Source organism: Bubalus bubalis, chromosome 8 (assembly GCF_019923935.1).
Source record: "Bubalus bubalis isolate 160015118507 breed Murrah chromosome 8, NDDB_SH_1, whole genome shotgun sequence".
In the NCBI taxonomy this organism is placed as follows: Eukaryota; Metazoa; Chordata; class Mammalia; order Artiodactyla; family Bovidae; genus Bubalus; species Bubalus bubalis.
In genome coordinates, this window is record NC_059164.1 from 43,581,186 (window position 1) to 43,604,445 (window position 23,260).

Here is a 23,260-nt window from a genome sequence, read left to right on the forward strand (position 1 = left end):
CTTGAAAAAAAACCCACAAAAAGCCATTCTTGTACAGAAAAAAATAAATAAAACCACTGCAGTCAGTAGCAGAGAAGGCAATGACACCCCACTCCAGTACGCTTGCCTGGAAAATCCCATGGTCGGAGGAACCTGGTAGGCTGCAGTCCATGGGGCTGCTAAGAGTTGGACACGACTGAAGCGACTTAGCAGCAGCAGCAGCAGCAGCAGCAGCAGTCAGTAAATAAAATCTGGTTCATAATCAAAGTGTTAAACTAACAATGTGGCTTGGACATCCTTTAATTAAAAACATTTCATACACTTAAAACTCTTGAGAGGAGCTCCAAGTGCATATCTAAACTTTAAAGTAAATGTTCACAGTATTAGAGAGTTAAGTCTTAAATGATAATATATGTGTAATCAATGAGGAGGGCTTCCCAGATAGCTCAGTGGTAAAGAATCTGCCGGTCAATGCAGGAAACATGGGTTTGATCTCTGGGTCTGGAAGATCCCCTGGAGAAGGAAATGGCAACTCACTCCAGGATTCTTGCCTGGGAAATCCCATGGACAGAGGAACCTGGCGAGCTACAGTCCATGGGGTTGCAAAAGTCGTACATGATTCAGTGTCTAAACAACCACCACGACCAGTGAGGAACTAACTGCCCATGATCATAGAGAACCCAGGACTCTTACAGGATGAGCTCCCTTCTCTGGGATGGAAAGATGCTGAGAGAGCTCTAGTCCCACTCCCAACTCATTTCATAGTTCTATCACTTCCTCCTGAACACTCCCCGCACCCCACAAACACAGATATAAGAAAAGCTATCCTTTCTTTAAAGCTTCCTGCTTTCTTCTTAGAAATCTGCACTGCTAAAAGGAGCTCTATGTTACTCATTTCTGAGTGGGTATAACATATTGGGTTGTGATGGTGAGTACCATCTATGTAGAAAAACTGTCATAGAAACAGTTCTTCTACATAGATGTGAAACTGACATAATTTTTGTCTCTAACATATCCTCCTGATTGCCCCCATTAGCATGCAGCTACTCTTGCCCAGTGGTCACTTACCTGTGCACCTAATTATAAGAACATTTATATAGTCCCTTACTATTTAAACAAAACTTTCCCTCATATTGTTTTACTTAATCCTTACAACAGCCATGTTCCATAAGAATAATTATCTTCATTTCATAGGTGAGGGAATTGAAGGTCAGAGAATATAAATGGTGTGACTAAGATCAGACAGCAATAAACGACAGTATTTATTCAAACCCATGTTTACTGCTCTAAATCCCTTACCCTTTTGCATTTTGCTCTGTGGGACACTTGCCATGGTCCTAGCAAAGCTCTTGCCCCTAGGCCTCCAGTAGTGGAAAGCAGGGTCAAGAACACAGGCTGATGGAATTCAACTTCTGTAGCCACAAAGGTGTAAGGCTAGGATGCCTTTGGGAAAGAGCAGGCCAGCAGAGTATAAATCAGAAACAAATTAATGCTTGTAGAGCAGTGATTGTCAGTCCAAAAGGCCTTAAGACTGATCTGTGTAAAACCATGGGCTATAGAACTTGTTGTTATAGTTACAAAGCAAAGGAATGCCTTCACATATACGAAATATGACAAGAAATGCTGGATCTTACATCTGCAATAATTTACAATCAATCTACAAGTCCGGTCAGGCTTCAGAAATTCAAAGAGTGCCTGAGAGTTCCTATTGATCTCCCTAATAGTTTCCAAATAATTTAGTATTAAGCAGAGACTGAGTATCAAAGCCTGTGGGATGTATGAAATGCCCAAGTATTTCTGGGCATTTCTGCCATCTTCTGCCATCTTCTGCCAGTCTCCCAGAAGGTCTGTTAAACAGAGATTCTTACATATGTGCATACAACCTAAAATCTTCACATTGTAGGCCATTCCTCACTCTTGCTATGAAAATGTCCATGGTTTTCAAATTCTATTATCTTTGCTTGAATTAAAAAAACATGATACCAGAAAGCACATTCATAACATTCCAACATTTGTCTGTCCTATCTAATCAGACCATTGCCTTGCATACGTCTTCTGTCATTTACACCTGTTCTCTTCCCCATGTCACAGTCAGGAGAATCTGTGTGTCTGCATGGGTCTGTTTCCTTAGCAAAGATGTTCATGAAATATGGGACTGTCACTGCCTCTGATCTGCCAAAGCCCAGGTCTCTCCCTTCTTATTCTCCTCTCTGTCCTCCCCCTTCTTCTGTTATTCCATCTAAGACTGGAATGAGTGTCTTTTACTTAGTCTACCAGGATGACAGCATGGGCTAATGGATCGACTACTTGGAAGTTCCTCAGTGTGGGCTTATCTCATTCCTCCCCTCCTCCTGTATAACCCTGGGCAAGACATTCAGCCTCTAAGTGGCTGTTTCCTTAACTGGAAGATGATTTAAGAGTTGTTGCGAAGATAAAATGGGACAGTGTATGTAAAGTCTCTGCCCAGATTCAGCAGATAGTCCTCAATAAATGGCAGCCTCCTCCCATCTCTGCCTGGTTCCTCTGCTTTCATATACAGTATACCTTGGATTATTTTTATAGGGAAAAAAATAAACAGAGGTCAGCCTGGGACTGGACCAAATTATTTCAGGAATCTATGGTCTGGAAAAGGCGACCTGGGTCCTCTTTAGCATGATTTTGTCCCAGAGCTCTCCTTAGGATTTGGTGTGAGAGTCCTGGTAAATCTAATCTTCAAATCCCACTGTGAGATGTTTAAATCTAAGATAAGAAAGACTATGTAGGATATTGGGTACTGGAGAAGCAGAAAGGGAGCAACTAAAAATTTTAAAAGTCCTTAGAAAGAATATGTGTCAACTCTGAGTCATGGAAGAGCCAACTTTTTTTTTCCCTAGATTTTATTGGTATTTATTTTTGGCTGCACTGGGTCTTTGTTGCTGTATGTGGGCTTTCTCTAGTTGCAGAGAGCAGGGTCTGTTCTCTCGTTTGGGTGCACAGGCTTCTCATTGCAGCGGCTTCTTTTGTTGCAGAGCATGGGCTCTAGGTGCGTGGGTTTTAGTAGGCGTGGTGTATGGGCTCAGTAGTTGTGGCTTGCGGGGCTTAGTTGCTCTGTGGTATGTGGGATCTTCCTGGACCAGGAATCAAACCTGTGTACCTTGCATTGGCAGGCAGATTCTTAACCACTAGACAACCATGGAAGCCCTGTGGAAAGAGCCAACTTTTCAGATAGTAAGTAAAGCAAGCAAGTTCCTTCTCCAATATTTAGAAATTTCACAGATTTCTATTTTCATTGCATGAGTATTTCCTGTTCACAGGTTTCCTCTGGTCTAAGGCAGATCTCTACTGTTGTCTTCCTCTCCCCAGGCAGCATCCCTTACTCAATTTCTTTCCTTCCTCTAAAAGCAAAGGTTTTTACATTGCTTATTATAGGGTTAGAAAAGCTGCTGCTGCTGCTGCTAAGTCGCTTCAGTCGTGTCCAACTCTGTGAGACCCCATAGATTGCCTCCCACCAGGCTCCTCTGTCCCTGGGATTCTCCAGGCAAGAACACTGGAGTGGGTTGCCATTTCCTTCTCCAATGCATGAAAGTGAAAAGTGAAAGTGAAGTCACTCAGTCGTATCCGACTCTTAGCGACCTCATGGACTGCAGCCTCCCAGGCTCCTCCGTCCATGGGATTTCCCAGGCAAGAGTACTGGAAAAGCAGAGACATTAATTGCCAACAAAGGTCTGTCTAGTCAAAGCTATGGTTTTTCCAGTTGTCATGTATGGATGTGAGAGTTGGACCATAAAGAAAGCTGAGTGCCGAAGAATTGATGCTTTTAAACCATGGTGTTGGAGAAGACTCTTGAGAGTTCTTTGGACTGCAAGATCAAACCAGTCCATCCTAAAAGAAATCACTTCTGAATATTCATTGGAAGGACCGATGCTGAAGACGAAGCTCCAATACTTTGGCCATCTGATGGGAAGAGCCAACTCATTAGAAAAGACCCTGATGCTGGGAAAGATTGAAGGCAGGAGGACTAGGGGACAACAGAGAATGAGATGGTTGGATGGCATCACCGACTCGATGGACATAAGAGTGAGCAAGCTCCAGGAGTTGGTGATGGACAGGGAAACCTGGAGTGCTGTGGTCCATGGGGTCGCAAAGAGTTGGACACAACTGAGCGAGTGAACTGAACTGAACTGATAGGGTTAGAAGAATATTTAGCAAGATAATATTCCTATTGTACGTTGGAAGAAGAAATTAAAAATAAAATAAATCAAAACACCTTCTGAGCTGGGGAACAAGGAGAGGTGGTGAGGAATCAAGCTGGCATGGTCCCCTGAGGCACTCTGTCCACTCCTGATCAAGCTCAGGAAATGAGACAGTGAAACTTGGACTTTGCAGGACATCAGAGGGATAATGTGCCTCTCTTGCCAAATAGGACTTGGGGAAAGTGGCAAGTTTCCAGAGCCATCATCAGTCCTACCCTTTCATGTGATAAAGCAGAGAGGGTTGAAGAGATCTTACAGTGGAGTGGGAGAGGTGTTGAGGGTGACCGGGAGTGCTGCACCCCAAGAGCCCTTGGTGTTATGATGAGAAGACGTTACTTCAGAAAGTTCTGTGGATCATATATTTGAGCATCAAATGGGGATGTAGGATTCTCAGAAGATGCCAGCATGGAAGCCCACATAGGGGACCCAGGTGGATACACATCTCAGGAGGAATCAGCATGGTCAGACACCACTAACTAGACAGCCACCCTGAACTATAATGCTACCTAACAACTCTCATGCTCAGGAGTAGGAGAGGAATGGGGAAACATGAATTCAGTAAATTAAAAAAAAATCAGCTTTATTGAGGTATATAATTTATGTTAAAACTCATTGTAAGTATACATTTGATGAGTTTTTACAAATATGGACAGGGTGTGATCACTGCCATGTACATTCCCATTGCTCTAAAAATTTCCTTGTGCCCCTTTACAGTCAGTGCTCCTTCCCTTTGTGTCCCCTCCATCTCAGGTACCTGGAAACCACTAGTAGTTTTGCCTTTTCTAGAATTTCATGTATGTAGAATCATATATGTTTCTGGCTTCTGCTGCTGCTGCTGCTGCTGCTGAGTCATATCAGTCGTGTCTGACTCTGTGCGACCCCATAGACAGCAGCCCACCAGGCTCCCCTGTCCCTGGGATTCTCCAGGCAAGAACATTGGAGTGGGTTGCCATTTCCTTCTCCAATGCATGAAAGGGAAAAGTGAAAGTGAAGTCGCCCAGTTGTGTCCAACTCTTAGCAGCCCCATGGACTGCAGCCTACCAGGCTCCTCCGTCCATGGGATTTTCCAGGCAAGAATACTGGAGTGGGTTGCCATTGCCTTTTCTGTTTCTGGCTTCTATCATTTAGCATAAGGTTTTTGAAGCTTACATTACATTACATTGCTATGGATATCAATATTTCATTTCTTTTATTGCTTAATGATACTCCATTGTATAAATACACCATGATTTATTTGCCATTCTCCATTTGGTAGATGTTTATTTCTCTTTCCTGGCTATTATGAATACAGTTGCTAAGAATATTTAAGTACAAGTCTTCATGTGAATGTATATTTTGGGTAAACACCTAGGAGTGGAATTTCTGGGTCAAATGGTAAATTATGTTCGATTCTATAAGAAACAGTCAAATGGTTTTCCTAGATGGCTGTCCCATTTTATACTCCTACGAGCAATGTATGAGGGTTCCCACTGCTCTACATCCTTGTCAATACCTGGTATTGTCAGTATTTTTAGTTTTAGCCATTTTGGTAGGTTTGAATAGTATCTAATAATTTTGTGGTTCAATTTGCATTTCCATAATGACTAATTATTTTGAGCATTTTTTTGTGGGCTTAGTTGCCATTTATATATCTTCTTAGTTTACACGTATGTTCAATTTTTTTTTTTTTGCTCATTTAAAATAGTTTTTCAATCATTGTAACAATTATTTGCATATTCTGGATACAGTCCTTTTTTAATTTTATTTTTAATTGGAGATTGGATACAAGTTGCTTATTAATGTTTTATAAATATTTTCTCTCAATCTTTCCTAGTCTCTTCATTCTGAAAAGCAAAACTTCTGAGTTTTGAGGAAATCCAATTTATAATTTTTCCTTTTTTAACTCATGCTTTTTGTATCTTAAGAAATCTTTGCCAAACTCGAGGTCACAAGATTTTCCCTATGTTTACTTCTAGAACTTTTATAGTTTAGCTCTTCTATTTGCAACTTTTAACTATTTCAAATTTTTGTGTATGCTGTGATGTAAAGGTTAATGTTCTTTTGGAGGAGGGATGGAGAGGCATATGGGTATTTAAAGTTTCAGCACATTTGTTGGGAAAATTCTCCTCCTCCCATTGTTGTATTATAATTATAGTAGCTCCTTCCTCAAAAATTAACTAACCAGATATTTTTAGGTGTATTTCTATAGTCTCTATTCTGTCCCATTGATTTAAATGTCTCTCCTTACAGTCATACAACATTGTGTTGATTATTGCAGTTTTAAAAAAGTCTTAAAATTAAGTAGGATAAGTCCTCAAACTTAGCTCTTTTTTCAAAATTGTTTTGGCTATACTTGGCATTTTACATTTCCATTTCCATTTTAGAAGTAACTTGTCAATTTCTATTTTTTAAATAGAATTTAAAATAGAAGCCAGCTAAAATCTTTGACTGAACAATGAATCAATAATTAGTGTGAGTGATATGCCATCTTGAGTCTTATTTTCCTTGAATATGGTAATTCACTCCACTTAGATCTTCATTTTCTCTCAGCAGTGCTTCATGGTTTTCAGAAGATAGGTCTTGTATATATTTCATTAAATTTATCCCTAAGTATTTCACATTTTGTATTTTATTGTAAATGGCACTGTCTTTAAATTTCAATTTCCAAATGCCATTTTTGGCCCTTAGAATTGATTTTTTTATTGACCTTGTTTCTTGTAAACTTGTAAATTAATTCAGTTAGCTTTGTATAATAGTCCTTAGAATTTTCTACTAAGATGATCATGTCTGCATATAGACAGTTTTACTTCTTTCTGTCCAATGTAGATGGCTTTCATTTCCTTTTATTGCCTTATTATAACATTTAGGGCCTCCAGAACAATCAAGTGGTGAGAGTGCCCAGCTGTGCCTTGTTTGAGATCTTGAAAAATCATCCAGTCTTTTATGGTGAAGTATGGCACTGAGTCGGAGAAGGCAATGGCACCCCACTCCAGTGTTCTTGCCTGGAAAATCCCATGGATGGAGGAGCCTGGTGGGCTGCAGTCCATGGGGTCGCACAGAGTCGGACACGGCTGAAGCGACTTAGCAGCAGCAGCAGCAGCATGGCACTGAGTGTGTGTTTGTCATGAATGCCTGTATTAGGTGAAGGAGATTCCTTCACTTCCAAGTTTGTGGAGGGTTTTTAATCAGGACTAGGTATTGAATTTTGCTAAATGTTTTTTTTTTTTTAATCCATTAAGATGACCATATTTTCCAACATGATGCTGGAACAACTGATCTTTAACATCCTTATGTAAAAAAATGTTCCTCACCTCATACTCTAACTAATTTATAAAAACTAACTTGAAATGAGGCATAGGCCTAAATGTAAATCCTAAAAGTAAAAAAACTTCCAAAAGAAAATGTAGAGGAGAATCTTTGCAACCTTGGATTTGGAGAAAGTTTTGGGGTTTTTGTTGTATAGTTTTTTGTTTTTAGATGGGTGAGTTTTACTTTGTGTGAATTATACCTAAAAAACTTGACTTTCGGAGAAGGCAATGGCACCCCACTCCAGTACTCTTGCCTGGAAAATCCCATGGACAGAGGAGCCTGGTAGGCTGCAGTCCATGGGGCCGCTAAGAGTCGGGCACGACTGAGCGACTTCACTTTCACTTTTTACTTTCATGCATTGGAGAAGGAATGGGGCAGCCCACCCCAGTGTTCTTGCCTGGAGAATCCCAGGGACGGGGGAGCCTGGTGGGCTGCTGTCTATGGGGTCTCACAGAGTCGGACACAACTGAAGCGACTTAGCAGCAGCAGCAGCAGCAAACTTGGCTTTAAAACAAACCAAAGCAAACAAAAAGATCTAAACATACACAGAATACTGAAATGTAAACTATTATAACAAAGGGAAAAAATTTAAAAATAACCAAAAATAAAAAATAGATTCTCCACAAAGGAAGTAAATTAGACAAATAGAAGACTTCTCATTAGCAAAAACTGTATTTCTTCAGAGATACTGAGAGACAGTGCTTGTGTGCATGTCACTGAGTCGTGTCTGGCTCTTTCTGACTCCATGGACTGTAGCCCACCAGTCTCCTCTGTCCATGGAATTTTCCAGGCAAGAATACTGGAGTGGATTGTCATTTCCTACTCCACTCCAGGGAATCTTCCCGACTCAGGGATAGAACCTGTGTCTGCATCTCCTACATTGGCAGGCAGATTCTTTACCACTGAAGCCACCTGGCAAGCCCACTGAGAGACAGTATATGTCAACTAAGTTATTACTTAAGAGTGAGGGTAAAATAAAAACACTTCATAGTCTGAAGAAATTACTCAGAGACTCTCAAACAAAAATAAATCTAGAAGGAAAGAGATGAGCAAATAAATTGGTAAACTTTGCTAAATTTAAATAAGCTTTAAATATAAACAGCAATAATAATAACTAGTTGCTTGGCTTCAAAAACAAGGTGGAACTAAAAAGCACAAGACAATAAATGACATGAAAGATAGAAGGGAAAAGACTTATGTTAGAGAATTCTATTATTTGAGATGAAGATAGAGATATTGATCGATTAGACATTTGTTAATTCGAGTATGTGAAAAAGTTAAGGATAATGATTAGAAGAAAATAGCCTTTCAAATTACTATAGAGGCAAAGGATGAACAAAGAAAAACATTTAAACTAAAGACATGAATGAAGAAAAGCAGGAACAGCAAGAACAACAAAAAAGGCACAAAAAGGCAAGGTTAATAGAAAACACAAAATAAGATGGTATGAATAAGTATAAATGTAAAAGTAATTACAAAAAAGTAGGTAGATTCAATTTACATGTTAATACAGGTTCTTGAATTAGATTTAAAATATCTGTCTATATTCTGTTTATAAGAAACAAGTCCCAAATATAATGTCACAGGTTTGAAATAAAAGGATGAAAATATTATTATTAGATTAAAATATGTATCAAGATAGAAAGCAGCACTAGAGATAATGAGGGATATTATTTAATGACAACAGTTTTATTGAGAAGTAGTATTAATCCTGACCCTGTACACAACTAAAAGTATTGCCTCAAAATATGTAAAATGTAAATGAAATTTCTACTCAAGAGTATATGTTAATGGTACTGCAATGTGAATGGTTGCAACACTATTGCTGCTTTGTAGAAGTGCAGTGAAGAGTTAGCACACACAAGAACTCTAGCCTAAAGTGAGCTTTTAAAGTTTTTCTAAGTTAACTTTCTGTTTGCAATAAATATTGTCTTAGACAAACACACACACACACATATTGCTTTAATGTATACCCTGAGAATCTTCTTCAGATATTTGTGAACTAGATGATTTCTCAAAGTGTTTAATGTGAGAGAAATTTGACTACATTAAGTAAGAAGCATTTTCCGGTACATCATCTGCATGAAAACAAATAACATGGGATTTCAAATGGGATTACCTACATATTCATTAACTACTTCTTAGTATTATAGTTATTACTCTAGATAATAATAAACTCTATTATTGAGTTTATTAAGATTTTGTAAGAAGAACAGAAGTTGTAAGATATATTTATTTCAAAAGTTTATAATTAAGTTAGCAAATTCCTAGGGCACCCCTCACTTAAAGTGAATTCCAGAATCCTTTCTGTAGGTTACATTTTTTTTTTTTTTTCTGAAAAGTCTCCAATGCCCTCTGCTGTTCATTTATTGAATTTTTTGTTGAAGTATCAGATGGTAAAGGGAGAAGGAAATGGCAACCCATTCCAGTACTCTTGACTGGAGAATCCCGTGGACAGGGGAGCCTGGTGGGCTGCTGTCCATAGGGTTGCACAGAGTCGAACATGACTGAAGTGACTTAGCATGCATGCATGCATAGGAGAAGGAAATGGCAACCCACTCCAGTATTCTTGCCTGAAGAATCCCAGGGACAGAGGAGCCTGGTGGCCTGCCATCTATGGGGTTGCACAGAGTTGGACAAGACTGAAGCAACTTAGCAGCAGCAGCAGCAGCAGCAGATGGTAAAGAATCTGCCTGCAATGCAGGAGACTTGAGTTTGATCCCTGGGTCAGGAAGATCCCCTGGAGAAGGGAATGGCTACTCCAGCATTCTTGCCTGGAGAATTCCATAGACAGAAGAGCCTGGAGAGCTACAGTTCACAGGATTGCAGAGTCAGACATGACTGAGCGACTAATGCTTATAGCTGATAATGTGTTAATTACTGCTGTACAGCAAAGTGATTCAGTTATACATCTATATATATACATTATTGATATATATATATTCTTTTCCATTATGATTTATCATAGGATACTGAATACAGTTCTCTGTGTTTTACAGTAGGATCTTGTTATTTATCCATTCTTATATAAAAGCTTACATCTGCTAACCCCAAGCTCCCACTCCATCCCTCCCCCTTGGCAACTACCAGTCTGTTCTCTATGTCTGTGATTCTGTTTCTGTTTCATAGATAGTTTCATTTGTGTCACATTTTAGATTCCACATATAAGGGAAATCATATTTGTCTTTCTGTATTTGACTTACTTCACTTAGTATGATAATTTCTAGCTGCATTCATGTTGCTGCAAATGCCATTTTTTCATTCTTTTTTATGGCTGAGTAGTGTTCCTCTGTTTATATGTGCCACATCTTCTTTATCCATTAAATCTGTGGATAGACATTTAGGGTTGTTTCCATGTCCTGGCTATCATGAATAGTGCTGCTATGAACATAGGGGTGAATGTATCTTTTTGAATTATAGTTTCATCTGAATATATGTCCAGGAGTGGGATTGCTGGATCATATGGATAATTCTTTTCTAAGGAACTTCCATAATGTTTTCCACAGGGGCTACACCAATATACATTCCCACTATCAGTATAGGAGGGTTCCTTTTTCTCCACATCCTCTCGAGCATTTGTTATTTGTAGATTTCTTAATAATGACCATTCTGACTGGTATGAGGTGGTACCTCATTGTAGTTTTGATTTGCATTTCTCTAATTATTCGTGATGAGCATCTTCTCATGTGCCTATTGGCCATCTATCTGTATTTCTTCTTTGGAGAAATTTCTATTTAGGTCTTCTGCCCAGTTTTGGATTGCATTGTTTATTTTTTGTTGTTGAGTTGTACGAGCTGCTTGTATATTTTGGAAACTAAGCCCCTTTGTTGCATTGTTTGCAAATATTTTGGAAACTAAGCCCTTATTGGTCACATTGTTTACAAATATTTTCTCCTAGCCTGTAGGTTTTCTTTTTGCTTTTGTGACAGCCTGCTGTGGCTGTCCACACATGATTTTTGTGACTGATATCACTCAGAGCATCTTATAAGATGGAAGACAGGTGCTGATTTCATGCAAGTATCATCTGTCATTCATAGGGTGTAAGAGTTGTAGAGCTCTGCAGCTAATAAAACCTAACTGGCATTTTTTAAATGCTGTAATGAAATTACTTATAATAATACTTATCCTTGTATGTGACCTTACAATTGTGAGTTATTGGATCTTCAAGCACAAATCTTTTTTTTTTTCTTTTTATTTTATTTATTTTATTTTTAAACCAGAAACACTGTTAAGCACAAATCTTTTAAGTTTCTTATTTCTGTAGCACGAGGCAAGTAAATTTCCCTTTTTTAAAACTTGAGAGAGATCCCTTTCTGAATAGATTCAGTCCACATAACTTAATATGAGGACCATTTCCTATCATCCCCAAAAAGCCTTGAATCTTCACAACTTTGCAGCCTGAGAGCCTTGGGGGCTGATGATGGGTTAACTCCAGGAAGGACTCTGTAAATCACAGCAGCTGGCCCCTGTGAAGGGGATGGAACACACAGGGAAGGGATCTTCTGAGCGTGATCAGGACCTGGTGTACTTCAGCCAAATGGAAAGTTTAAAGAGCCCTAGGTGGACCAGGACTCCCAGCTGCAGGGGCCCCACCCTCCCTGCCCCCACACTTGAAAAGGCCACTCAATGAGAGACTGTCATTCACTTTCCAGAATGTATTGTCCAGTATGAAATGAATTTGTTCCATTAGGCTGTCTGGAGTATGTTAAGTCTTCATCACAGGACAAGGTGTCAAAAATTAATCACTAGGCTAGCTTATGAAACAGCTGCTTAAACCATGGCTTTAACTATCAGAATAGTTAAATATAAAATATCTCAGACAAAATTTCATCATGCTATATTAAATTGTACACTTACTGAATATTCATTATTAAGTAAAATATTCATGGGCATTTAGATGGTAAGAAATCCTCTAACTATTATTTGAGTCAGTCTTAGGAAACAATATATGCTAAGAAATTCATCTAAAATTTTTTTATTATAAATATAATATATATTCATTATTGAAGACACACACAAAAAAAGATAAAGTAATTTGTCTTACTACTTAGAGATAACCATTGTTATCAAGCTGTGTTTCTCTATAATTATTTCTGTGGAATATATTTTAAAATATAGTTTTATGTTAAAATTCCTGTTATTTTTATTATAGAGCTGAGATCATACACTGTACATACAATTTGATATTCTACTCATGTCACTTAACATTATTGTGAGATAACAGAACAATATATATCTATTGGTCTCAGCCCTTGGCTCCCAACAAAGGGCTCCTGAACTCTTGTAATTTCCTGGGTGATAGGACTGTCTTTTGTTTATTTATTTATTTTTTTTTCATTTTTTCCCCCATTCTTTTCTTTTTTTTTAATTTTATTTTATTTTTAACTTTACAATATTGTATTGGTTTTGCCATATATCGAAATGAATCCGCCACAGGTATACATGTGTTCCCCATCCTGAACCCTCCTCCCTCCTCCCTCCCCATACCATCCCTCTGGGTCATCCCAGTGCACCAGCCCCAAGCATCCAGTATCGTGCATCGAACCTGGACTGGCGACTGGTTTCATATATGATACTATACATATTTCAATGCCATTCTCCCAAATCATAGGAGTGTCTTTTGTTTTTTTTTTATTGACAAACTTTTTCTATTTTTAATATTTACATTGGTGATACATTCTCATTTGTGAAAATTTCAAACAAATCAAAAACATAAACAGTAAGGAATTCAAGTCTCATTTTATTTCTCTGCCCTATATAGACTCTCCTTCTAACCGTACTCTCCTTCCCAGAGGCAATCAATTTTAACAATTTAAATACTTCATTTAACATCTTTTTTTCAAATCATTTCCCTAATGTATGGACACATATGCAAATGTATGCTTTTTAACATAAAGGAAACTAGACTATATGGGCTGCTCTGCATCTTATCACTTTAATTTAACAATATATAATTGGTATCTTTCTAGATCAGTTCATGAAGGTATAGCTCATTTAGGAGTGTCTTTTGTTTTAATGAAGTGCCTTTGGGTAGACTCCTGGATGAGGTCTGGTCACCAGGAAAAACAAGACATGATTTGAAGCTTGGAATCTACAGCTCTGCCCCCAAGTTTCTTGAGAAGGAAGGACTGAAAATGGAGTTGATAAGCCTACGTGATGCAGCTTCCATAAAAATCAGACTGTATGCAGTTTGGAGAGCTTCCGGATTGGTAAACACATCCACACCAGGAGAGGAACACATCCTGACTCCAGGGGGATAGAGGCTCCTGCAGTCCAGACCCTCCCAGGCCTCACCCTCTGTTTCTTCATCTGACTATTCATCTGTATCCTTTACTAATCCTTTAGTAAAGTGGTAAATTCAAGTATTTTCCCAATTTCTGTGAGCCACGCTAGCAAATTAATTGAATGTGAGGAGGGGCTTGTGGGAATCTCCAATTTCTAGCCAAATGGGATAGAAGTTGTGGGTGACCTGGGGACCTCCTATTTGTGACCGGCATCTGAGGTGGGTGGGAGCAGTTTTGTAGAATTGAACCCCTAACCTATGGGATCTAACCTTAGTGTCAGAATTGAGTTGAATTGTAGGACATCCAGCTGGTGTCACAAAAATTGCTTTTTGTTGAGGGGGAAACCTCCAAACATTGGATGACTGGAAGTGTCAAAGGGAAGTTTTATGTGAGTGTGGTAGTTGTGGGTATAGTTCTTCCATACAAAGAAGGAGAATTATAGGTTTTTCTTTATGTTGTAGAAGATTTCACATATAATTGAACAGTCTTCAAAATATAATTTTTGTTATTGCATAATATTTTAGATGTTCACAAATTATTTAACAAATGTCCTCCTATTTATGGACATTTAGATTGCTTCAGTTCTTTATTATCATAAGTAATCCTGTAAAAAAAATTCCTTGAATGTAAGTTTTTGTGAATAGCCCTAATTTTATGTTTACATTAAGTTCCAAAAAGTACAATTTCTAGGTCGTGGATACACACATTTTTAAGGTGCTTTATGCATATTGCTAAACTGAACTCTGAAGGTTTTAAGAACATACTCCTACCAGCACTGCATGTTCATGACTGCAGGAATGGCTTTTAAAAAACTGACTGTGCAAAAATATTTTACAAGTAAACTCTAAATATGGGGGGAAGTTATATATGACTTTCTATTCATTTCGTAAATAATTTTTTTTCTCCAAAGGTGTCAGGAAGATAGAAGGACCTTTTAGTAGAGTGGTGAGAGGGTCAGACCTTCTAATTGTTTCTTAATCTTTCAAAACTTGTTTCTTCATCAATAATGTAAGCATAATAATACTTGCCCTGCTAAACACAGAGTGTTTTGTGAGGATACCATGACATGATACATGTGAACATGCTCTGAAAACTATAATCTCATAAAGGTGGAAAGTGGTACTTTTACTGGTTATTATTGATATGTGGACAGACTTGCTACATCACATCAGACTTATAAAAGTATCACTAACTTTTTAATATCTTATGTTAACCTTAATGTACATAATCTCCATTTTAAAGCTCAGATGATCCAAAAAGTAACGGTTTTGGTCAGTTTTATTTTATTTATTTGAAAATAGTAAATATGGATGTGAGAGTTGGACTGTGAAGAAAGCTAAGCGCCGAAGAATTGATGCTTTCGAACTGTGGTGTTGGAGAAGACTCTTGAGAGTCCCTTGGACTGCAAGGAGGTCCAACCAGTCCATCCTAAAGGAGATCAGTTCTGGGTATTCATTGGAAGGAGTGATGTTGAAGCTGAAGCTGCAATATTTTGGCCACCTAATGCAAAGAACTGACTCATTTGAAAAGACCCTGACGCTGGAAAAGATAGAAGGCAGGAGGAGAAGGGGATGACAGAGGATGAGATGGTTGGATGGCATCACCGACTCAATGGACTTGAGTTTGAGTAAATTCCGTGAGTTGGTGATGGACAGGGAGGCGTGGTGTGCTGCAGTCCATGGGGTTGCAAGGAATCAGAAACAACTGAGCAACTGAACTGAACAACTAAGTTGAGTGCATTCTCAAGATGCTTAAACCAATGCCTTTCCCAAAATTATTCCTGTGGGATTTTATTAAAAAGACAGTTTGAAGATCAGTTTGAATAATTATGATGAAATGAAACACAAAGCCAAGGACAGAACTAATATGCAGTGGGAACTTGATGAACCTAAAAGCTTGCACCTATCATGAGTGAGCCTTTATAAGGAGGGAGATGGACTAGGACAGAAAGGAGGAAAGGATAACTTAAGAAAAACACTGAATTTTTAAACAGGTAATGGCTTGCAAAGAACTCTGTGACTTGGGCCCCTGAGAACTTTAGCTCAGTTCATTAGGATTTTTAGATATAAAATAAAAATAGTATAAACTGCAACTTGACAGCCTGAGCACCGGTGTTCACATCCATTATCTCATTTAATCCCTAAAATAAAAAAAACCTTTGAGGCACGACAAAGAAGGTATTATTGACCTAATTTTAAGAGCAAGCAGTTAAAACTCAGATACATTCAATGACTGGCCTGAGGTCATTTAGAGTCTGAAAGGAGACAGGACGCTAATGCTATTACTATATTTGCTCTCGAAGAGGGAGTTTCCTTTGAGATCACTAATGAGTCATTAACCTCTTGCAGAGGTATTCTCCATCCCAGGGTAACCCGCACTAATTTAATGACGCTTGGAGCTAACCACTCACTGAGGGTACTCCTATTTTAAATCACGTTCTCACCTTTAAAAGCGCAGTTTCTTAGCTCTTCTCTTCGTCCTGATTCTTATTTAGGCTCCTAATTTTTCTCAGTGTATCTTCCTCCGTCTCCAAAGCTCCACCCTCTTCGGAGAAGTCGCGTCCTCGGTATCCAAGGAAACCAAGCAGTCTGGCCCATCTTTTGCTTTCCTCGCTTTCCATTGGCCAGTGGGTTCCGGTGTAGATTTCCCCCCCCCCTCCCCCTCCCCTTCCTCCCCGTCCCTCCAATGGCTAATGGGCTTCAGGGAAAAGCGCAGGCCTTCCGAGTTCCGTCCAACACCTGCCCTAACTAGCCCTAGCATACTGCGCATTGCCTTCTGGGAAATGTAGTTTCCTAGTTGTCCGAGCCCTTCAACATCTGGCCACCATTGGAACTACCTATCCCACCGGCCTTTGCGAAAGGGGCGGGAGTAGGCGAGGGGTTCTGGTCAGGATGGATACTTAGAACTTTTAAAATTCCAGTTTGCCGCCCAGACCCGTGTAGCTGACGTTTACATTGCTGAACGAAGTGAGCGGTCTTGGCTGTTGCTTCAGCAAACCCTCCTATCAAGTGTCTCCCTTTTGGCTTGGTCAGCACAGCGGCAAGCCGACTGGACGTGGGGAGACTAACCTGAGGCTGAAGTAATCTGGGGGAGAAAGAGGGGCACGCCATGTTCCCCTTCTCGGGATGGGGGCTGGGCTGCCTCCGGCTCTGTCTGCTCAGAGTGTGGGCCGGCGAGGCCACCGGGCGCTGGGCCTGTGGGACATGTCAGTCCCGGCTGTACGGCTCAGGTGGGTCCCACCACGAGGTCTCTAGGTCTGACTCTGTGCGCGGGACTCTGAAGGAGTGGGCGCTGCTGGTGAGCCCTTTCGGCCGGCTGCGGGCGCGGCTCCCATGCCACCTGACCGTGAGGCCCCTGGACCCCCTCACCTACCCAGACGGCGACCGCGTGCTGGTCACAGTGAGCGGAGTGGAGGGCGGGGCGCGGGCCCTGGCCGGCCTGCAGGTGAACTACGACGAGGCGCAGAAGGAGGTGACCATCGTGGCTGATGTCATCGACCACCAGGCGTCCGTGGAAGTGAACGCGCCCCTGAAGTTTGGCAAGTGACTGTAAAACGGGTTTGGGTCCCGGGCACACCGTGTGAACTTCTGAAATTAAGCCGACGTGCATTTTTAATTTGTCCCTTTGGATCAGACTTTTCAACGTAATTTACTCTTGACCCCTTCAGAAGCTATGTCTTTTTTTTTTTTTTTTTTTTTTTCTGTTCTACTTTGGGTTTCTGAGTAGCAGTTAGGAATTAAGTTTTCAGTTATAGTAATTTTATAAATCTAGTAGAAACGTGATTTGGAATAACCTAAGCCACATAACATTTTTTTGTCCTACCCTCCTTTGACACTTTCTTCCTATTTGTGTTACTGCACTTTGTCCATAACAAAGTGTTTTATTTTTCAGGGTTAAGGTATCTTGGTAATCCATTCAGTGGCATGGCAGGCCGTCCGCATTTCCACTTGCTCATGGCCTGGGGTCTGTTCCCCAAACAGCCTTGCCTATAGTATGTTCCATCTAATCTGGACCAAGTGTTTGGTTTCTAATAGGCACCCGGCTTCTTACTGAAAACGTCAGCATTCATTTTGGCCTAAGTAAATTTTCTGTGAGTTGCAGGCTTTGAAGAAAACACATAGTTAGGTTGCCCCAGAAAGGTCAATTGATAATGGCTGCAAGATATGTTTTCTAGGTGTTTTGAGTTCCATGTTATTTCTCACATGGAAGCCACAGTTTCCGCAACACTTCTCTAGGAAAGTCTTCCCAGGTTCTCTGCCTTCCTAGGACTGAAGCAAGATACTTTTAATAATCATAATAGCAGATAACACTTCTAAGATAATCTTTTCTAATTACAATTGCACTATATTATAGACACTGTTTTTGTCACCATTTTCGATAAGAGAATTGAAATACAACAAGTTTGATGACCCCCCTAGTGGTAAAGAACCCACCTGTCAATGCAGGAGACTAGAGACAGTGATTCAGTCCCCTGGGTGGGGAAGATCCCCTGGAGAAGGGCATGGCAACCCACTCCAGTACTCTTGGCTGGAGAATCCCATGGACAGAAGAGCCTGGTGGGCTACCATCCAGTGTGGCAAAGAATTGGACATGACTGAAGCAACACAGCACAGCACAAGTTTTATATACTGAGTATTTATTATGGGTAAACATGTAGAGGAGATCCATGCCCTCATGAAACTTAATTTCTAGTGGGATAGATAAAAAAAATATGCCTGTTGTCTCTCAGATATAAGGTGGTGGAGCTGAGATTTGAACTGACTGAAGTCTGCTGAAAAACTATGCTTTATTGCTTCTCAACTTTTTTTTTTTTTAACTAACCTAGATGAGTAAAATAAAAGTCTACGGTTGGGAGGAAGATTTGCTAACGCATTAGATAGTACAAAATAAACTGAATATTGAAATAGAGAAAAGCAAAATTTTATGGCAGCTCAGATAAAAATGAACTACCCAAACTTCATTATTTGTTGATTCCTCTTTTTAGAGCCAGAATCCCATTTCAAGTTTTACTGTTGCCATGTGTGTATTCCACAGGCCCCTCAAATCAACATAGTTCAGTTTTCTTCATACTCAACTTGTGTTCCTCCAGTTTGTCTATAATTGTTTCAGTGAAAGAGTGAGAATAGCATTCAATTCAGTTAGTTCAGTCGCTCAGTCGTGTCTGACTCTTTGCGACCGCATGAATAGCAGCATGCCAGGCCTCCCTGTCCATCACCAACTCCCGGAGTTTACTCAAACTCATATCCATCGAGTCGGTGATGCCATCCAATCATGTCATCCTCTGTCGTCCTCTTCTCCTCCTGCCCCCAATCCCTCCCAGCATCAGAGTCTTTTCCAGTGAGTCAACTCTTCACATGAGGTGTCCAAAGTATTGGAGTTTCGGCTTTAGCATGAGTCCTTCCAATGAACACCCAGGACTGATCTCCTTTAGGATGGACTGGTTAGACCTCCTTGCAGTCCAAGGGACTCTCAAGAGTCTTCTCCAACACCACAGTTCAAAAGCATCAATTCTTCGGTGCTCAGCTTTCTTCACAGTCCAACTCTCACATCCATACATGACCACAGGAAAAACCATAGCCTTGACTAGACAGACCTTTGTTGGCAAAGTAATGTCTCTGCTTTTGAATATGCTATCTAGGTTGGTCATAACTTTCTTCCAAGGAGTAAGCATCTTTTAATTTTATAGCTGCAATCACCATCTGCAGTGATTTTGGAGCCCCAAAAAAGAAAGTCAGCCACTGTTTCCCCATCTATTTGCCGTGAAGTGATGGGACCAGATGCGATGATCTTAGTTTTCTGAATGTTGAGCTTTAAGCCAACTTTTTCACTCTCTTTCACTTTCATCAAGAGGCTCTTTAGTTCTTCTTCACTTTCTACCCTAAGGGTGGTGTCATCTGCATATCCGAGGTTATTGATATTTCTCCTGGCAATCTTGATTCCAGCTTGTGCTTCTTCCAGCCCCGCGTTTCTCATGACGTACTCTGCATATAAGTTAAACAAGCAGGGTGACAATATACAGCCTTGATGTACTCCTTTTCCTATTTAGAACCAGTCTGTTGTTCCATGTCCAGTTCTAACTGTTGCTTCCTGACCTTCATATAGGTTTCTCAAGAGGTAGGTCAGGTGGTCTAGTAGTCCCATCTCTTTCAGAATTTTCCACAGTTTCTTGTGATCCACACAGTCAAAGGCTTTGGCATAGTCAATAAAGCAGAAATAGATGTTTTTCTGGAACTCTCTTGTTTTTTCGATGATCCAGTGGATGTTGGCAATTTGATATCTGGTTCTTCTGCCTTTTCTAAAACCAGCTTGAACATCTGGAAGTTCACGGTTCACGTATTGCTGAAGCCTGGCTTGGGGAATTTTGAGCATTACTTTACTAGTGTGTGAGATGAGTGCAACTGTGCAGTAGTTTGAGCATTCTTTGGTATTGCCCTTCTTTGGGGTTGGAATGAAAACAGACCTTTTCCAGTCCTGTGGCCACTGCTGAGTTTTCCAAATTTGCTGGCATATTGAGTGCAGCACTTTCACAGCATCAACTTTCAGGATTTGAAATAGCTCCACTGGAATTCCATCACCTCCACTAGCTTTGTTCGTAGCGATGCTTTCTGAGGCCCACTTGACTTCACATTCCAGGATGTCTGGCTCTAGGTGAGTGATCACACCACCGTGATTATCTGGGTTTTGAAGCTCTTTTTTGTACAGTTCTTCTGTGTATTCTTGCCACCTCTTCTTAATATCTTCTGCTTCTGTTAAGTGCATACCATTTCTGTCCTTTATCGAGCCCATCTTTGCATGAAATGTTCCCTTGGTATCTCTGATTTTCTTGAAGAGATCTCTAGTCTTTCCCATTCTGTTTTTTTCTCCTATCTTTGCACTGATCGCTGAGGAAGGCTTTCTTATCTCTCCTTGCTATTCTTTGGACCTCTGCATTCAGATGCTTATATCTTTCCTTTTCTCCTTTGCTTTTCGCTTCTCTTCTTTTCACAGCTATTTCTAAGGCCTCCTCAGACAGCCATTTTGCTTTTTTGCATTTTTTTCCCATGGGGATGGTCTTGATCCCTGTGTCCTGTACAATGTCGCGAACCTCCGTCTATAATTCATCAGGCACTCTGTCTGTCAGATCTAGTCCCTTAAATCTATTTCTCACTTCCACCACTACTCAATATCTAGCCTTAACTTCTCTACCCACCTGTTGAGGGTAGAGTATATTTAGAATCTGTTTTCTTCTCTCCGTGCCTATCTAAACTGCCTGAGATCAAGGCTTATGTTATAACACTACTTAATGGCTAAAAATGTGCCAGTTACATTTGCATCCATGTAAATATGGGGTAAAATTGTCTTTTATGTTTTTCATATTAATCCAAATCAAAATATTGCCTTTACAGAGACTGCCATATACACAACTGTAGAAACTGATCTTTATACCATAACTACTAGCATTGTAGTGTTAGGCCCCAGTACTTTGTGTTTGGGGCAACATTACTTCGCTGGTCTGGTTTAAGGGAAATCATCAATATTTGAATTAGGTATTAAGTACTGGTGTTTTAAATTTTTATACAGAGGCATCTAAGTTTACATATTAAGTTGAATTTAAGGGTTAAAGTTGGGCTTCCCAGGTAGTGCAGTGGTAAAGAATCTCCCTGCCAGTGCAGGAGATGTAAGAGACTTGGGTTTAATCCGTGGGTGGAGAAGATCCCCAGGAGTCGGAAATGGCGGCCCACTCCAATATTCTTCGTCTGGAGACTTCCACAGACAGAGAACCTGGTGGCCTGCACTACGTGGGGTTGCGAAGAGTCAGAAACGACCCAGCATGTACGCTATAATTTTCTAAACTTTTTCAGGTATATTACTGTTATCCACAATTTTGAGGTTTTAATATTATTCAGTACTAAATTTTTCAGAGTTGTTCTACTCTTTATTACTTCAGATTACCTTGTAATACAGCTGCATGATAATATGAAAGGTTAGAGGTAGGATTTGAAAACCTTAGTCATGGTCATGTACACTGATAAATTTCTTCTACGGTATGCTTTAAATTTGAAGGAGGTTTGGAAACAAATCTTTGCGCTTTAAAAGAGAATAATCTAACTGACTTATCCAGTTCACCATAATGATGTTAAGTTGCTGGATTCTTACTCAGATTTGTGTGTGTATTTTCTCAGTGCGAAAGAGGCTTCTATAATCCTTCCCAGGTGTGCCTATAAGAATCTGGAATCTTTGACCTCCTTTGTTTACCTCCTATGTTACTTCCTTTCTTTAGATGATAGAGGCCAACAGAAATAACTGCTTTTTAAAAACTGGTAGAAAAAGGCTTTACATCTGGTCCTGCTGTGGTGGAGGTCCCTTAGCTTTAGAGGGAGATTACTGACAACTATGTTCTTTCCAGAATTCTGTAACGTTATGAACATGACTGAGGAACTGAATTTCTGTGGGATGCTTAAATGCTTTGGAGCCATTAGCTATAGTAACTTGGTTTTTCTTTTTTTCATTTGTAGATTTGAATATCCAGTCATCAGGGTCTGGCTGTGTAAAGGTCCAAAATATTGAGTGTGATAATTGCAAAATTGAAACTGAGCAGGGGACTAGCATCTTACAGTCTGTTAAGGTATATTTATTTTTCTAATTTTGTTTTAATATTATTTTTTAAAACACTTTAAACTGTGAACCATGGTATCTAATGAAGGCTGTTATTCTGAACATCATTTACTGAAAATATTGAGTATCATTTATTCATCACTCAGAAATTCCTTGTAAAACTCTTTTTTTAAAATCAGTTTTCTTATGACACTGTAGAGGTTGTAGCAACTTTGGAGGTTTTCATCATATTACATTTAGATTTCATTTCAAAGTGTACAGCAAAACTCCTAATACATTCTTAGTATTCTTAGATCTTGCCAAGTTTAAGAAATTAAAGAATGATTTTCTTACATTTATTAAGGAGTAAGGAGAAGTCTTTAAACATTATAAATATGCTTAAAATATTAAGTTAATCAAAATTATAATGTACCAGGTAGCCCATTACTTAAGGATTAAGTAGGTATTTCACTAAACAATAAAAGCTTCATTTTGTGCTGTAACACTTTTATATTTAATTTTCTTAAAATCAAATTTGTCTCAGCTCTAAATGATTTCAAATGCATATTGATAAATTTAGCTTATTCTTTCTGGTACTTCTTATATTTGCATATTCAAAACTCAATACTTTTGTGAACTTTGTTAGTATTGCTGAAGAGAAGTCAGTCATCTCTGCTTCATAATTGCAAAACATTTTCACTTTTAGTTTATAAACACTAATTAGAATGATTAATTGGATGCATTAAATTTTTTTAAAGTATTTGTTTTGTTCCAACCACCTTTGTTTACACACCTGCCTTTGTCATCTGTTCACATGTGATCCTTTTCAATACATTTAGTTGCACAAATATCAAAAAAGATTACATACACTTTTGGAAAAATGAGATGGTTCTGGTTCTTGTT

General features: G+C 39.4%; 2 protein-coding genes across 3 annotated transcripts in view; one reads left to right on the forward strand and one right to left on the reverse strand.

The window, feature by feature from the left end:
- The window catches only part of CCDC146 (coiled-coil domain containing 146), a 130,564-nt gene extending 114,148 nt beyond the window's left edge, over positions 1–16,416 (reverse strand). Inside the window, exon 1 of the mRNA XM_006049862.4 lies at positions 16,227–16,416. The gene's annotated coding sequence lies outside the window, so the exon portion shown is untranslated. The remainder of the gene's footprint in view (positions 1–16,226) is intronic.
- A 203-nt stretch (positions 16,417–16,619) lies between these two features.
- The window catches only part of FAM185A (family with sequence similarity 185 member A), a 75,373-nt gene continuing 68,732 nt past the window's right edge, over positions 16,620–23,260 (forward strand). Inside the window, exons 1-2 of one of the 2 annotated variants that reach the window (XM_025291067.3) lie at positions 16,620–17,321; positions 22,279–22,388. In XM_025291067.3, the coding sequence (XP_025146852.1) occupies positions 16,892–17,321; positions 22,279–22,388 (540 nt within the window). In that variant the 5' untranslated portion in view covers positions 16,620–16,891. The remainder of the gene's footprint in view (positions 17,322–22,278; positions 22,389–23,260) is intronic. The other variant, XM_006049861.4, reaches the window with a different exon arrangement.